Source organism: Mus musculus, chromosome 10 (assembly GCF_000001635.26).
Source record: "Mus musculus strain C57BL/6J chromosome 10, GRCm38.p6 C57BL/6J".
In the NCBI taxonomy this organism is placed as follows: Eukaryota; Metazoa; Chordata; class Mammalia; order Rodentia; family Muridae; genus Mus; species Mus musculus.
This window is the reverse complement of record NC_000076.6, coordinates 23,217,763-23,235,013: the sequence shown is the minus strand read 5'-3', so window position 1 is coordinate 23,235,013 and position 17,251 is coordinate 23,217,763. Positions and strand designations below refer to the sequence as shown.

Here is a 17,251-nt window from a genome sequence, read left to right as displayed (position 1 = left end):
AAGGAGACTATTGTAAGTGTATCTCAATTATTTATTAGGTTTCTCTGGAATGGGACCTTCACAAGAGTTAGACCCAATCAGTCATTCGGCTGTGTGGGTGTGTTGTCCAGTCAGAAGAGAGTCTCTACCCACGTATTTAGAATTGACAAATATTTAGAGTGAGAAAAACTTTGACAGTAACAGAGTACTACTTCATTAATCAAAGTAACTTCTACTTGTAACGATTTTTGTAGTAAGCTAATTAAATATTACTTAAAGTTATACAGTTAAAGGTGCTCTCTCTTCTGGTGCCCTAGTTGTATGTGTGATATGTGTGTGCTTTGTGGAATTGTTTATGCTCTTTGCTGGCAAATAGTTAAAATTGTTACCTTAGTTTGATAGAAAAACAATGCAAACAGAAAACACGATATCTGTGGTTTTTAGAGTGTGTATTATACTATCATCTGTGTTTTATTAGTTCTGCCAAATGAATTTCCTTTTTAGATTAGTACTTCGTGAGAAAGGGTTTATTTTAAAATAACATGCAAGACATGCAAGAAAAAATTTAATGAAAATTAACCTAGAATAGATTCTAAAAAAATGAGAACATTGTATAATATTGCAGAAAATAGGTTAAAATGTATCACACTGTAAGTATATGCTTTCTGTGTGGTATAAATTTAAATCTAAGGAATCATTCTACATTTTTAGAATTTTTAAATAGCCATTTTAATACATCAAGAGCACAAAATTTGAAAATACCAGAGTCTTTATGTATACATATTTGAGTCAATGTGTTGTACAGTAATACTTGCATGAATATAAATAAATTTATCAAATTACAATTTAATATTTCCTTTACATTTTTGTTTGCATCATATAAACTTCTTTTAAGTGTTAAAGGATTTTTTTTAGTTGGTATCAGAGTAATGATGTTCATATTTGTTGCGTTAAGAGGGCTTTTAAATACATAATTTAAAAATGTGGTTTTTAAAAATTCACATAAGGGGGAGGAGGAAGTAGAGGTGGAGGTGGAAGAAGAGAAGGAGGAGGAGGAGGAGCAGGAGGAAGAGAGAGAGGGAGGGAGGGAGTGAAGTGAAGAGGGAGGGAGGGAGAGAGAGAGAGAGAGAGGGAGAGAGAGAGACATTTGCATATGGATACAACAATGTTATCATTATTCTCTAATAGGACTAGCTCTCCAGCTAGTTGTTCATTTTGGGAGGGCCAGTTATCAGTTACACATAATAGGCAAGTGATGTTAGTTGAACTAGAGTGTTTTACATGGTAACTGATATTTACACTTTAAAATGTGATGTGTCATCTGTGCCCGTGGCCAAACTCTTCTGAGGCTTCATGACTAAGATGAGCTGACTTTGGTAAGCGGTAGAGGGCTGGGTTACTTGGGTCCTGTTGTGCTTGGCAGGTTGTGATAAATGGGAGAGTTTTTCTTAACCTCGTGGCCATAACATTCCAATATCTTGAAAAGGGCGTCATGGGGTAGAAGACGTTGCCAAAACATTACGAAGTTTTCTCTACTTGGGGGTTGGGGATAAATTATTGAGATTATTTTAAAGCATTAGTCCTGAGAAATCATATTTTCTCTTCCACAGAGGGAAGCCTAGCAATAAAGATGCTGATATGTAAAAATGGGGGGATTATTCTTCCCTGTTTCCTTATGATTGCTCAGTACAATGAGCAACATTACTTTGTTTGCAGTGGATTCCACTAAATCACTTTACAATTCAGGAACAATATCCCATTCTGATTTTTTTCTTATGATAAATTGTGCCTTTCTATTACAGATACATGGGACTTTAAAAAAAATAATGAGTAAATGTCAATAAAAGACAAAACAAAAAAGAAAACCCTACAAAAACCAGGAAGAGACATGGCTTTGGTACTTACTGTGCATATTTGTAAGGAGAAGAGAATTTTGTGTAAAAACACGTATCTGCAGTATTTTATGTAAACTCTTAAAAGTGGAGGACCTCGTCTTGTTTCCACACTAGGGGAGGGGGTGCAGGACAGGAACTTTCCCCCCTGAGCTGTAACACAATATGTTATGGCATCTCTCAATTCCTCTTGTGGCATTTTAAGTTCTGAATTACCTTTGCCCTGTTGGGTGATAATGAAACAACATACCATTAGGAGGGATTGAAATATTTCTAAATAATTCATAGAGCATGTGGTATTTCTGGCAGATGGCAAAGGACTATGGCATAACGGAGGAGAAAGTAGATGTAGTAGAATTTTGAGGGTTGATTCAGTTTGACATCTGGTTCCATGCTTATGAACAGTACATAAATAATTATGCTTTATTTTCCTGTGCTATTGTAATAAGTTATTTTTCAAGCACACAGCCTTGAGACAGGCTATCAAACAACTGGAATGTTATTGTGGCGGTGGATGTCGATCGAGAATTATAGACCTAGGGTTTTTTCCACTTAAACATGATTTCTCCCCAGTGTGTGATTTTGTTTAACCTCCCTCCCCAAGCCAAGGTCCCTACGCTGAACACCAGAAACAAATACTGCAGGGGAGAAAAGGCGTCCACTTTGTTATTTGTTTTGATTTGTTTTGTCTTCTTTTGGGTGTGTGTGTGTGTGTGTGTGTGTGTGTGTGTGTGTGTGTGTGTGGTGTACCTTCATGCATCTGTGTTCATATGTATGTGGGCTCACCTGTATGTGCAGTATACCATATGCACACACTTGTACATGTAGCACTACTGTTTTTAATCTTCATACTTAATTTTGCTGAATGTTACATTTGCAATACTCATTTGTGTCTTTAATATAGCACGTAAAAGAGATTACGTCAGTTTCTTTTTGACTGAAACAGATGCAACTTTGTGTTATGAATTAAGAAAAAGTCATATAATCGTTGCTATTCCAAGAAGTATAATTTTACTATTTCAAAACACAAAAAAGTTAGGATCCTTGCTGTTCTGCTGTATTAGGCTATTCTTCAATTTTATTCCACCCGGTCATGAAACAGACTTTACAAAGTATGCACATATACACTACATCTTGATTTACAGTGTACTTTGTGTATTGTTTGTTCAGTCAGATTCATACTTAGAACACTCATATTGGAAATTGAAGTAAAGCTAGTAAGCATTGTTGACAATAATCTACTTTATCCCCTTTATTTACAAAGAGTTTTGAATAGAAAAGTTTATATTTTCATAGATTTGGAACAAATTCTCTTCCACCACCATTCATTGGGATATAAATAGTAACTTGCTCATGGCATTGAGAAACTTTCAGTTTTGTTGTTTTTGTCTGAGATTTACAATTTCAGAATAGATCTTTCATTTTCTCTATATAAGAAGTTATGAGATGCAAGGTTAACTTGAAAACATTAAAATTTGAAAAATGGCCTCTCTAAAATATCATTTGCCTTAAGTTATACGTTATTGTTAATGTTTTAGGAACCTGAAACAGCAAGATAAAGTACGAAATAACTGTAGTAATTGATTCCAGCTTTTTGAAAAGACGATTAGTAATATCAAAACAGGTCATTCTTATTTATGCACTTTCTTAGAAGTTACTTCTACTTTTTCTCAAGAGATTGTGAGCTTCTCAAAGCACCAAGTGGTTAAAAAAATGTGTGGAAATTATGTAGTTTGATATTTAGACTTTACCATGCTTGTCATAATAGAAAACATTCTAAAAATTATATTTCCTAGCTTTTAAAAATACTATTTGTAACACCAAATCTCACATCCTCTACAACTTATTTCATATTATTCTTATGTTACTCAGGTCAATGCAGCTAACAGTCTTGACCAATAAATTGTATTTTAAATAGAAAGATGAGTTTATAAATGGTGGTTGTCTGACTAAATAATATTGCCTGCTTTCGCTGCCAAGTTATTCTCCTTGGTTTTCTTCTGTGCTCTTGGCTCTTCTGGCATTGATTTCCTCGTTTATCACTAGCATGCTCCTCCTCCATCACTTCTCATCGGTCACATGATCCCCAAAGTCAGGCTCTTGCTGCTCTAGGCCAAGGCTACTCAGCTGAAAACTGACGCAACCATATTTTAAATTTCCTAGTGGCTACGTGATAAAAGAAGAAATGTGGGGAAATGTTTTATCAGATCTAATATATCCAAGATCTCATCTCACTTCCCAACTCAAATGATACAGTGATGTTTTTACTTTCTTTTGTCAATACTCAGATTTTTGAGGTCCAGTGTGTATTTATGCATGGAATGGTTTAGTTCACTCCACCCATGATGTGAATTCTAAGTAGTAAATCCATGGCTGTGTATCTCTGCTGGCCACCCTGCTGAGCAGCTGAAATTCTGTTCATGCCTAGAGAGTGGTTGGTGTTTCTCTGGCTTTCAGTAATGTTTTGCTATGAGAACACACTGATAGGAAGTAAGCTGCTTTTCACAACAAACCCTGACTGTAACTATTGGGGTAGTGGTGCTGGCACAGTAGATGCTAGAGATACCAGATAACCTTTTGAGACTCCTTTCTTTTCCTTACCTTGAATTTAAATGTTATCTGTCTTTGATGTTTAAAAGAGCAGTTATTTTAGTAGCCTAATTTAGAAGATGTGCTGAGAGATTTCTGCAGTGATAAGAAGTAACAAGTGTGCTCTTCTTTGGAAAGTGGTCCGTGGCTCTTTAATTTTAATGCACAGAGTTTGTGAGTCCACGGAGCAAAGTTTCAGTTGGATAAGTCCTCAGACATGCTGCTCAACATAGTGCCTACAGATAACAGCAGTCTGCTACATATATAAACACGTCCAAAGACGGAAGAACTTCTGTTGTTTCCTTAGCCTAGGCACACAGGTAAGATGAGATTTTTGGAGATTGATATCCTCAGTAGCACATTATGGCAATGACATCACAGTTATATTCTTATCACAGAGTCATAAATCTATGCACATTAAATATGTACACCTTTTTGTATTTCAACCATACCTCGGAAAGAAAGAAGAAAAAGAAGGGAGGGGTAGGCAGGGAGGGAGGAAGGACAATTTAAAAAATAAAAACAACTTGAAAACGCAGCACAGGAGAGGACAGACTTGGTACATACCCTTTACTTTTGTTTCCTGGCAAGTTGATGTTTTTGCTGGAATTTGGGCAAATTGTCTAACCAATGTGCAACTCAGCTCCTTTTTCTTTTTCTTTTTCTTCTTCCTTTTCTTTCTATCTATCTATCTATCTATCTATCTATCTATCTATCTATCTATCTATCTATCTGCCTATCTATGTTTATTTCTTTCTTTCCTTCTTTCTATGTATCTATGTACCTATGTACATATGTATGTATGATATATGTATGTATATATGTATTTATCTATCTATGAGCCTATCTATATATCTTTCTATATATCTATGTATCTGTATGTCTATGTACCTATGTATGTATTTATCTATTTATCTATCTGTCATCTATCTACCTATCCATCTAATCTTCTACCTACCTATTATCTTTTATATATCTGCACACCTAGCTACTTATTAATTGATCTGCCTATCCCTCTTTTCTTTTTATTGGTTACCTACTTAGTTGAACTTTGGAGCAAGACTCTTACTACATATGTCCATGCTGCCTTTGAACTCTTGGATATTCTATGAAAACCAGGATTTGCACTTAAATTGTGACCCTGAGTTTGAGCCTTATTTCCAGCCTTGCTTATTCCAAGTCAGCTTGAATTTTACTGGAGTCAGAGGTGATGCATTCAGTGAGAGCATGCTTTCTTCCAGAACATGCACGAGTCAGAAGATGCTGTTCAAATAGAAGAGTGAGTCCAAGGCTGGTGGATCCTGCCATTGCGGAACATAATAAACTTAGTAAATATCTACATTTTCCAAAGTTCTATTTAACTTTTTCGCTATTGATTAAGAAATCAGATAGAGGCTGTGCACAGCTTAGTGGTAGAACAGTTGCCTGGAATGCCTCCAGCTACAGGTTACTCTGTAGTTACTCTGCAGCTGAAAATAAATGAACAAATAAACAAGTAGAAATTAGACATCACCGTGAAGCAGAAAGGGTTTGGACTTTCATATAGCTGCAGATTTTCAAGGACAGGCACAGTTTTCAAAACATATTAATACTACTGTCAACTGTAATATTCAGTTTTGCTCAGAAATGTCTGTACAGAATGCCTTCCACCCCCACCCCACCCCACCCCCACGGGCTCCTATTTCAGCTTGCATCTTAGCTATGTTTGCTGCTAAGCTGCTGACTCACTTAATGAACAAGCATCTTCTCTGATACTGTGGATGACTCCTCTCTGCCCTTCAGCATCCACTGTGTCCCTTTCCACCTGCCTTCTAGACTGTACCCATTCCAAGTGTATGTTAGAGATTTTCAACAGTCTGAACTGTCCGAAGGCAAATTTCTAAGTTCTTTACTTGGTATAGGGGCATTATCATGTGATTTGTCTGGCAAATTCCTTGTTGGTAGAATACCTTCTTTGGGGTACACAGAGTTGTTTTTGTTTACAGCCTCAAATGCTCATTTCAGAGTCCATTTGCCTCTTTTCTCATGTTCTTAAGGCAGAGTTAATTTGCTCCCTATATACCACATGCACTTGCTCAATTCTTATTTAGTTCTTACACTTCCGAAAGACTACTTTTCCCCCTCATCTGACAACAAGCTGGCTGGATATAATATTAACAATCTAAGTAGAAACACAGCTCTAATAATGGCTAAAGTATAAGAGATTCCTTCTTATTAGTATAAGCTATAAGCCTAATAAAGCCTGTGCACTCGTTAAGAGAACGTGAGTCTCCACTGATGGCTGCTAAGACTTCTTCAGTCAGCCCCAAAGTTACCCTCTTGAGGAAACTGGCATGCAGCTTGGGATCATTTCTACATGCTCATCTGGTAGTTCTTTGCAGGAAATCTTTATCTTGATATCTTTCTGTTTACTTCTTATTTTCTATTTATAATGCTGGCAAAGACTTTATAATAGGTTTAAATACCCTTTTAGTTTTTGAGAAACTAAATTAAATGCTCATTTGAATTTAGAAAGATAACTTTACCAAACAAATGTGTTCTTTGATAATCTCATACATGTATATGTGTTCTGATTGCTCTAATCAAACCTTTCTTATCCCCCACTGGACTTTCCCACTGCTGGGATAAAGGCTGACAAGTGTCATCCTCTGCAGAGCGGGCTATGCTTGCTGGGCCTCCAGGCTACATACTTGAGATTAAAACTCAGTGACTTCTGTAGGTTGCCCAGAAATGCTTCTTTAATGCACACATCTATAATATGTGACATGGGAATGTATGTTATATGTTCCTAATATGAATGAAGAGTTTCTGAAGAGTCTGTTCCATATACAATACTCCTATAGGACCACAGTAATGAGGTGGGCAAGGTACCATATGCCTGTAATCCCAGGATTTAGCTGGAAGAGGCAGGGGGGATAAAATAGTTCAAGGTCACCTTCAGCTGTATACCAAGCTCCAAGCTCTTTTGGGTTCCATGAGACACTGTCTCAGAAGACATTCCCACACAAACAGATACAAATCAGACAGTTATATATTCTTTAGGTTAAATGGAACAGACAACGGATTCGTGTGTTGTCTTACTTGTAGAAGGTGACCTGCATGGCAACTCCCAGAAGGAAACGCTACTTTTCATTCCTCACCTATATATGGGTTAAAAACCTAAGTTAATCTGGAGTTTGTGCAAGCCTGTGTAAAAAGTCTACACTGGTCAAACTTCATTGACATGCCGAGAATGTATTCAATGCTCAGTCAAGATGGAAATGAGAGAATTTAACATAGCAATGATTTCACTAGTGCTATTATTGTTGTTGTTTTCGTTGTTGTTGATGATGATGTATGCATTAATAGGAGACAGAATCCCCTCCTCTGGCAAAGCATTCTCAGTGGACTGAGAACAGTGAGACTCCCTGGTTTCTGACTGGGGAACTTGATTCTTTGGTTTCTTTGTTCTTCTGGTCCACGGCTGTTTTAACCACATATTTTACATAGTCATGGAACCCAGGGAAGTACATTTGGCAGCTGTTCCTGTGACAATAATGAAATGTAGTATCTAGTGTTGTGTGCTATTGAACACAGTGTGTGGAATAGTGTACAGAGATGTTTGTGGGTAGAGCCAGAGCCACTTTGTATTTAAAGAGCATGTGACTCTGAGTGAGGAAGTTGTATTCTCATAAGATAATAACTAGTGTTCTCTTCCTACAGGTAAAGAAAACGTGCCCAGAAGCAGATGTTTCGGAACCTCAGAATTCCAGGTACAGTAATAAAAACCAAAACTTCATTAAGAAAAATTACCGTTTTGGAAAATCACTAAGTTGTCATACTCTAAATCTGATATGATACAGATTGAAGCACTGATATTTTCAAGGAATAGATGGATGGATGGATAGATGGATGGATGGATGGATAGACAGATAGAGTGCATATCTGGCAAGAGCATTATTAATCCCCAAATCCATTTTTAAAAGAAAAGTTTGAAGTCAACTTCAAAGAATAATATAAGAATTTCTAGCAACACTTCAAAAACTTTTCCATGGGTATTATTTTAAAAACCTTATTTTTATTCATTTTAAAACTTTCTTATGAATTTTTTTCTGGAATTGTACTCGGGCCCAAACAATCATTGAATCTGTTTTTTATTAAACTCCATATTTTTCTTTCTAATGAAATGTGACTGAATTTTGAGAGTACTAGCAAATTAAAAATCTCAAAATCAACTTAACATTCTGGTTATTGTTTGGGGGAACTGGTAGAAGAGAAAAATTAAAATGGCTACGCCTTTCATATAGGAATTTAATAGCATTTACTTGTTTGTGGTTGGGCTAGTTGCCCAACAGATCTGCTCCAAGCCTGTGTGTTGTCACTGCTTTCATTTCAGAATCCAGGGTTCCATTTTCAATGGACAAGTCAAAGAGTATACGAATACCATGGCAATACAAGGAACACGTCCTTACCATGCCAGTGCTATGACTTGCTCTGTGTTATTAAGACACTGCTTATTGTGAAATGCACACTGCTGTACTGCGACTTTTTTTCCTGCGTAGGATATATGTAGTGATATTTCTCAGAATACCAGAACAATGCAGATATCATTAAACTGCTAAGGCTCCCATACTTTCCTTTTGAAGAGTCAATGTACATCATAGACCATCTATTTACCAGTCAATAGGATATTCCTGTAGTTGATTCTTTTACCTATTAAATGATTGTTTAAATGATTGTTCCTATGTAGTAGGATATTCCTGTAATTGATTCTTTTACCTATTAAATGATTGTTTGTATGCTTTTCCTTTAGGTAATTTAAGGGCATATGTAATGATACGGAATTATTGATACCTGGCCTTTTGTCTTTAAAATTAGTTGTCAAAATAAGGTTGAATAATTTCTGTGTATTAAGGCTTTATGAGGTGGACAGATCATCAGATTTTTTGTCTACAAAGCAACATAATCTAGAATGTATGGGGAGGAGAGAGATCTCTAGAGCCTGTTCCTGAGACACTTCCTCATAATTTCACTGCAGCTATGACTAACAGACCTATGATTTATTTAGTAAGATTTATATAAATAATTGGATAATTTTTGTAAGCAACATATGGGAAGGATCATGCTGGAAAATAGCAAGATAATCATCTTCATTATCAATATTTCATGTCAAATAATTTATACCTACAAGACCATCTTCTGCTACATATGCAGCTAGAGACACGAGCTCCAGGGGGTACTGGTTAGTTCATATTGTTGTTCCGCCTACAGGGTTGCAGATCCCTTGAGCTCCTTGGGTACTTTCTCTAGCTCCTCCATTGGGGGCCCTGTGATCCATCCAATAGCTGACTGTCAGCATCCACTTCTGTGTTTGCTAGGCCCCAGCATAGCCTCACAAGAGACAGCCATATCAGGGTCCTTTCAGCAAAATCTTGCTAGTGTATGCAATGGTGTCAGCGTTTGGAGGCTGATTATGGGATGGATCCCGGGTATGGCAGTCTCTAGATGGTCCATCCTTTTCTCTCAGCTCCAAACTTTGTTTCTGTGACTCCTTCCATGGGTGTTTTATTCCCAATCTAAGAAGGGGCAAAGTGTCCACCCTTTGGTCTTCGTTCTTCTTGAGTTTCATGTGTTTTGCAAATTGTATCTTATATCTTGGGTATTCTAAGTTTCTGGGCTAATATGCACTTATCAGTGAGTACATGTCATGTGAGTTCTTTTGTGATTGGGTTACCTCACTCGGGATGATGCCCTCCAGGTCCATCCATTTGCCTAGGAATTTCTTTTTTTTTAATTAGGTATTTTCCTCATTTACATTTCCAATGCTATCCCAAAAGCCCCCCATACCCTCCCCCCCACTCCCTTACCCACCCACTCCCACTTTTAGGCCCTGGCGTTCCCCTGTACTGGGCATATAAAGTTTGCAAGTCCAATGGGCCTCTCTTCCCAGCAATGGCTGACTAGGCCATCTTTTGATACATATGCAGCTAGAGTCAAGAGCTCCGGGGTACTGGCTAGTTCGTAATGTTGTTCCACCTATAGGGCTGCAGATCCCTTTAGCTCCTTGGGTATTTTCTCTAGCTCTTCCATTGGGGGCCCTGTGATCCATCCAATAGTTGACTGTGAACATCCACTTATGTGTTTGCTAGGCCCCTTGCCTAGGAATTTCATAAATTCATTCTTTTTAATAGCTGAGTAGTACTCCATTGTGTAAATGTACCACATTTTCTGTAACCATTCCTCTGTTGAGGGGCATCTGGGTTCTTTCCAGCTTCTGGCTATTATAAATAAGACTGCTATGAACAGAGTGGAGCATGTGTCCTTATTACCGGTTGGAACATCTTTTGGATATATGCCCAGGAGAGGTATTGCTGGATCCTCCAGTAGTACTATGTCCAATTTTCTGAGGAAACACCAGACTGATTTCCAGAGTTATTGTACAAGCTTGCAATCCTACCAGCAATAGAGGAGTGTTCCTCTTTCTCCACATCCTCGTCAGCATCTGCTATCACCTGAATTTTTGATCTTAGCCATTCTGACTGGTGTGAGATGGAATCTCAGGGTTGTTTTGATTTGCATTTCCCTGATGATTAAGGATGTTGAACATTTTTTCAGGTGCTTCTCAGCCATTTGGTATTCCTCAGGTGAGAATTCTTTGTTTAGCTCTGAGCCCCATTTTTAATGGGGTTATTTGATTTTCTGGAGTCCACCTTCTTGAGTTCTTTTTTTATATATTGGATATTAGTCCCCTATCTGATTTAGGATAGGTAAACATCCTTTCCCAATATGTTGGTGGCCTTTTTGTCTTATTGACAGTGTCTTTTGCCTTACAGAAGCTTTGCAATTTTATGAGGTCCCATTTGTCGATTCTCGATCTTACAGTACAAGCCATTGCTGTTCTATTCAGGAATTTTCAAAGCATGCTACCTTCAGCTTAAATTTTAGAGCATAGGATTTGGTAATAGTGTTCTGAAAAAAATCTAAGAGAATTGAACACCATATGGAACAATGTATCAGCATAAAATGTACTCTAGGGAAAACACTGGCTGACAAAATGTTGCCCTGCTTAGAGCCTAAAGCAAATGTCACTCATGTATTTAGCTAGCTTTATAGAGTGTTTATCTTGGGTTTGGAATGATCAAAATAGATGCAGATGGGAAATGTTTTTATAGTGGGGAAGTAATTAAATCGCGTGTGGGGCTTAAGAGTATTCTCGGTGTGATATATATGTATCAGCAAATTCTTTGTCTTGCTTGGCCTTAATTCCTCTTTTTGGAAAGAAATGCTTTGGCTGCAGATGTAAATGGTAGATTGGGAAAAGGAGAATTTATAAATGCATGCAGAGCACAGAGAAGAAAACTTGGAAGCAATGTTCCGAGTGTATACTAAGAGCCAGACATCGGGGGCTGAACTTGCCGACTCTTAAAACCATAAACTCGATGTCATAGGAAAAAGGGTAGAATGTGTACACAGAGAAATGTAAATTCCTTGAATATCTGCTGAGGCCTTGCTTCTGTCTCTGTTGGTCACCATGTCCAGAGTATGTTGTTCTTATGTTAACCATAAAATGTATGCATGGAATGAAGAACCTAATTTTTTTCATGTCTCAGAGTACTCTATGCTTAACCTTCCTACTGGCCAGACTCTTGAAACAAACTAAAACGTTATTTCAAAGCTAATTTTCTTCTACAGTCACTGTGAAGTCAGTCATGTAAATATGTGTCTCCGTCCAGTTTCTTTGAAACTATGTTGTATTCTGTTCTTGTTTAATATAATAGATAATAGAAAGATAATAGATTTTGTTTAATATAATAGATATCTCCTAGTCCAATGACTATTGGTTCGGTTTGTTTTTATCAGATGTTCCTACAAATCTTTGTTCATAAAGAAAAACACACAACAACATTATCAACATCAAACCCCAAACAATAATAAGACAAATCAAAGTCTTCTACTACTATTCCCTTTTATTCCTGATGGAGGAAGGGAATAATTTACCTCATTATTTTGTTGCACTTGCTTCAAATGCAATTTGTCTGGGAGGGCTACATGTTAAACAGTCCCTGTCATATGTGGTACATTCCTTTGGATCATCTTCTCCAGCCCTCCTTGACCGTTCTATTTTGAGACCTTGACTGGCAGAAGCTATTTGTCAGGCAGAAGTCAGAGGAAGAGGAGGAAATACAATTAAAACAGGGTAATTTTGTGTAACGATTGTTCTATTACTTAAAACATGGTAGGAATATACATTTTGGTGAAATTGGGCTGACAAATGACCCACAGAAAGAATGCCAGCTGCCTGTTCGTGACAGCTTGGTGTCACCCAGACCACATTGCCATCTCAAAAATCCACTAAAGAGGCTCAAAGGAGTATTGTTAGTATTATGTTATAGAGAGGGTAAGATGAGAGAATATTGAAGTGAGTAAAAGAAGAGGGTAAGATGAGAGAATACTTGTAGTGAGTAAAAGAAGGGGATGGGGTCCTCTGGGTAATAAGAAGAATTGATTCTATTCCTCTTCATGTGTTAAAGAAATGGTTTGCTAAGAACTTAATGATTTCCTGAACTTAACAAAGGCTGTGGTCTCTGTCTTCTTGATCTAGCTTCTGCTAATGTTGTGATTATCAGGAGAAGTGAGAAGTGAACAGCCAACTTTAAAGATGTGTTGAAATTCATTTCAATGCAATCACTAATGTTTAAGAAGCCTCAATCAGTTTATTTATTCAAGGACCATACACTTTTAAAAGCACCTAATTCACCTTTTTTGTTGTTGTTGTTGTTATTGTTTTGTTTTTCCAGACAGGGTTTCTCTGCATAGCCCTGGCTGTCCTGGAACAGTTATATATGTTTACTAAGCAGCTTACATATTTTTATGTACAAGCCTAATAGATATCTCAAATAATGAAATATGCACCTTCATACCCCCTACCTCAAAACTAATTCTGCCTGCAGCTTTTACATTTTAATATGACAACTCTATCCTTAAAAGTTTCTTAGAAAAAAAAGTAATTGAGTAACAACAACAAGACAGTTATAATGAAGACACACATAAACATTTATTTGTTATTTATTTATTTATCCATCTATTTATTTATCTATTTATTTATTTAACATCCCAACCACAGTTCCCCACCTTCCACATCTCCTCTCTCCCACCCCTATCTCCCAGACTTCCTCCTCCTCCAATTCCTCTTTATAAAAGAGCAGGTCTCCAAGACACAACAGCTAGACAGGACAAAACAAGATACAATAAAACAGTGAGAAAGCCCTTTTGTGGAATAGTTAAAGCATTATGTTCTATACATTTTTTTCCTTTTTGCTTATAAAGCAACCATATTAAGTGCTTCCAGAATCCCTAAATCTTTTTCTGTTTATAATAGTCGCCTGTCTAAAAATTAAATCCTATATTGTTTTCTCAGCAGGGAAACCTGGGGGGGCTTTCAGGAAATCTTGCCCAGAATTTTACCGTGTCAAATCAGCAGAGCATGTACCAATTTTGCCTATAGTATGTATCTAAATTCTTTATTAATAGGTTGGATTTTCTCATATCTTGAAAACTTCAGACTGTAATTGCAATAACCTATGTTTCTGTCAGTCACACGATGTAGCTGTAGAGCCCATGCAGCCATGAAAATATTCCAAGTGCATCGTTACATTGTTAAAATATGCTGTTTTTCCGAATTCAGAAAAATTACTAATCAGAACACAAAGCACTACACTCCTACATATTTAAGCCACTTCTTTCCCATTATAAAGCAAACTTCCGCTGGAAATGCTAGATGACTGATGGACGGAGAGAGGTCCTAAGACTGAGGTTTAATTCTCTTGTGGTTTAGTTAACTCAAGTCATAATACAGCTTAATCCCTTTCTCCCTATCTGGGGAGTGTTTTGTCTCATTTCAAAGTCTGACCTCATGTGGATTCCTCCCCATTCTCTTCATTATTTTGGCTGGCATTCACTGGAGGGTTTCTAATTCATTTTGCCTTTTCTGGGCTGTGTTGACAGATTCCTACAGGTGTGGATGCAGCTGGAGCCAGACGAAGACAAATGACATGCTCTGCCTTGTGGATCATTATAGCCACAAGAGTTAGCATTGCTTGACCCTTTGGTCATGAGAGCAAACTGAGCAGATTTCTTAGAAAAAACGTCTACAAAATCCTGAGCATTGATTTAAATAAGCTTCAAAACTTAGGTTTTTGTATGTTTTATAAACTATACCGTCACCAGTCATTTCTTAAATTTCTTTGGAAGCGTCTGGTGAGTTACCTTCACTGGTCAGCAGAGTGTAGAGCTAACCGTGTACTTGTTACCTGTTTTTTTAGAATGAACCAGCAGTTCTCAATCCCTTTGTGGGGGTCGAAGGACTCTTTTACAGTGGTCCTCTAAGACCATCGGAAAATAGATATCTCCGTTATGATTCATAATAGTAGCAAAATTATAGTTATGAATGAGCATCAAAATTAATTTTATGGTTGGGGGGTCACCAAAACATGAGAAACTATATTAAAGGGGGGAGCATTAGGAAGGTTGAAAACCACTGGATTGAACCTCCTCAAGTGGGTCTTCCAAGATTAAATGAGTAGGTGATTAGTACAGTCATTTCTCATGAAGTCTTGGATGTTTCATTGGTTTGCAGTAAGACTGATCTATAAAGCCATGGAAGGAGAGAGATGGTCTACAGCTCAAGCCTTACTGCCAGTGTCTCAACTTGCATGCACATCATTACTCCGTAGCTTTCAGACCCTGAGTTTTATGCTTAGGGTTTGGTTGTCCTTTTATTTTGGCTCTTTTCCTGTATTCTCTAATTGAAGTTCTAGGAATAGTTCAAGAGGTCCAGTGCCTCAGATCAGTGGGGGCTGAAGTGGAAAGTTACATTGTATATGTTGTAATAGAGCCACTGGATATGATGATGGAGCTATGGAAGAGGTTGGAAACAAATAAATTAGATCACATAGCTATTTGGGTTCTGAGTGTATTAGTTTGTTATCACTGCAAATAAGAGACAGTTAAAGTAGAAATTGGGCATTGGAGTTTTATTTATTCCTTGTTTTGTTTTCTGAGTCACAGTATAAATTCTCAGAGAACTTAAAGACTGGGTAGCATGCTGAGCAGTGGTGAGGCATGCCTGTAATCCCAGCACTTGGGAGGCAGAGGCAGGCAGACTTCTGAGTTCGAGGCCAGCCTGGTCTACAAAGTGAGTTCCAGGACAGCCAGGGCTACACAGAGAAACCTCTGTTTAGTTCTGTTCCCCATTTTTTTATAGGGTTACTTGATTCTTTGGAGTCTAACATCTTGAGTTCTTTGTATATATTGGATATTAGGTATAGGATTGGTAAAGATATTTTCCTAATCTGTTGGTTGCCATTTTGTCCTATTGACAGTTCCTTTGCCTTATAGAAGCTTTGCAATTTTATGAGGTCCCATTTGTTGATTCTTGATCTTAGAGCATAAGCCAGTGGTGTTCTGCTCAGGAACTTTTCCCCTGTGCCCATGTGCTCAAGGATTTTCCTCACTGTTTCTTCTATTGGTTTCAGTGTCTCTGGTTTTATGTGGAGGTCCTTGATTTACTTGGACTTGAGCTTTGTAAAAGGGAGATAAGAATGGACCAATTTGCATTCTTCTACATGTTGACCACCAGTGAACCAACACCATTTGTTGAAAATGCTGCCTTTTTCCCCCACTGGTTGGTTTTAGCTCCTTTGTCAAAGATCAAGTGACCACAGAGGTGTGGGTTCATTTCTGGGTCTTCAATTCTATTCCATTGATCTACCTGCCTGTCACTGTACCAAAACCATGCAGTTTTTATCACTATTGCTCTGTAGTACAGCTTGAGGTCAGGCATGGTGATTCTTCCAGAAGTTCTTTTATTGTTGAGAATAGTTTATTTTCAACTGAGGAAACTTGAATGGCCAAGAAGCACCTAAAGAGATGTTCAATATTCTTAGTCATCAGAGAAATGCAAATCAAAACAACCTTGAGATTCAACCTCACACCAGTCAGAATGGCTAAGATAAAAAACTCAGATGACAGCAGATGCTGGCAAGGATGTGGAGAAAGAGGAACACTCCTCCATTGTTGGTGGGATTTCAAGCTGGTACAACCACTCTGGAAATCAGTCTGGCGGTTCCTCAGAAAATAGGACAAAGTACTACCAGCTATACCACTTCTGGGCATATACTCAGAAGATGCTCCAACATGTAATAAGGACACATGTTCACTATGTTCATAGCAGCAATATTTATAATAGACAGAAGCTGGAAACAACCCAGATATCCCTCAACAGATGAATGGATGCAGAAAATGTGGTACATTTACACAATGGAATACTACTCAGCTATTAAAAACAATGACTTCGTAAAATTCAGAGGCAGATGGATGGAACTTGAAAATATCATCCTGAGTGAGGTAACTCAGTCACAAAAGATCACACACAGTATGTACTTACTGATAAGTGGATATTAGCCCAGAAGCTCGGAATTCCCAAGATTCAATTCACAGACCATATGAAGTCCAAGAAGTAGGAAGACCAAAGCTTCAGTTCTTCTTAGAGAGGGGAACAAAATACTCACAGGAAGAAATATGGAGACAAAGTGTGGAGCAGAGACTGAAGGAAAGGCCATCTAGAGACTGCCCCACCTGTGGCTCCATCCCATATACAGTCCCCAAGCAAGGATGCTGTTGTGGATGCCAGGAAGTGCTTGCTGATGGGACCCTGATTTGACTGTCTCCTGAGAGGATCTACCAGAGGCTGACAAATACAAAGGTGGATGCTCGCAGCCAGCTAACCATTGGTCTGAGAGTGGGATCCAGAT

At 37.8% G+C, this 17,251-nt stretch overlaps 1 protein-coding gene across 10 annotated transcripts in view; it reads left to right on the top strand.

Annotated features, from left to right (window-relative positions):
- The window catches only part of Eya4 (EYA transcriptional coactivator and phosphatase 4), a 247,877-nt gene that overhangs the window by 115,825 nt on the left and 114,801 nt on the right, over positions 1-17,251 (top strand). For all 10 annotated transcript variants that reach the window (XR_001779457.2, XM_006512524.4, XM_030244877.1 and 7 more), the window contains one exon: positions 8,163-8,212. Coding sequence is in view for 8 of the 10 variants with exons in the window: in XM_006512524.4 (XP_006512587.1) it covers positions 8,163-8,212 (50 nt within the window). In the remaining 2 variants the exon portion in view is untranslated. The remainder of the gene's footprint in view (positions 1-8,162; positions 8,213-17,251) is intronic.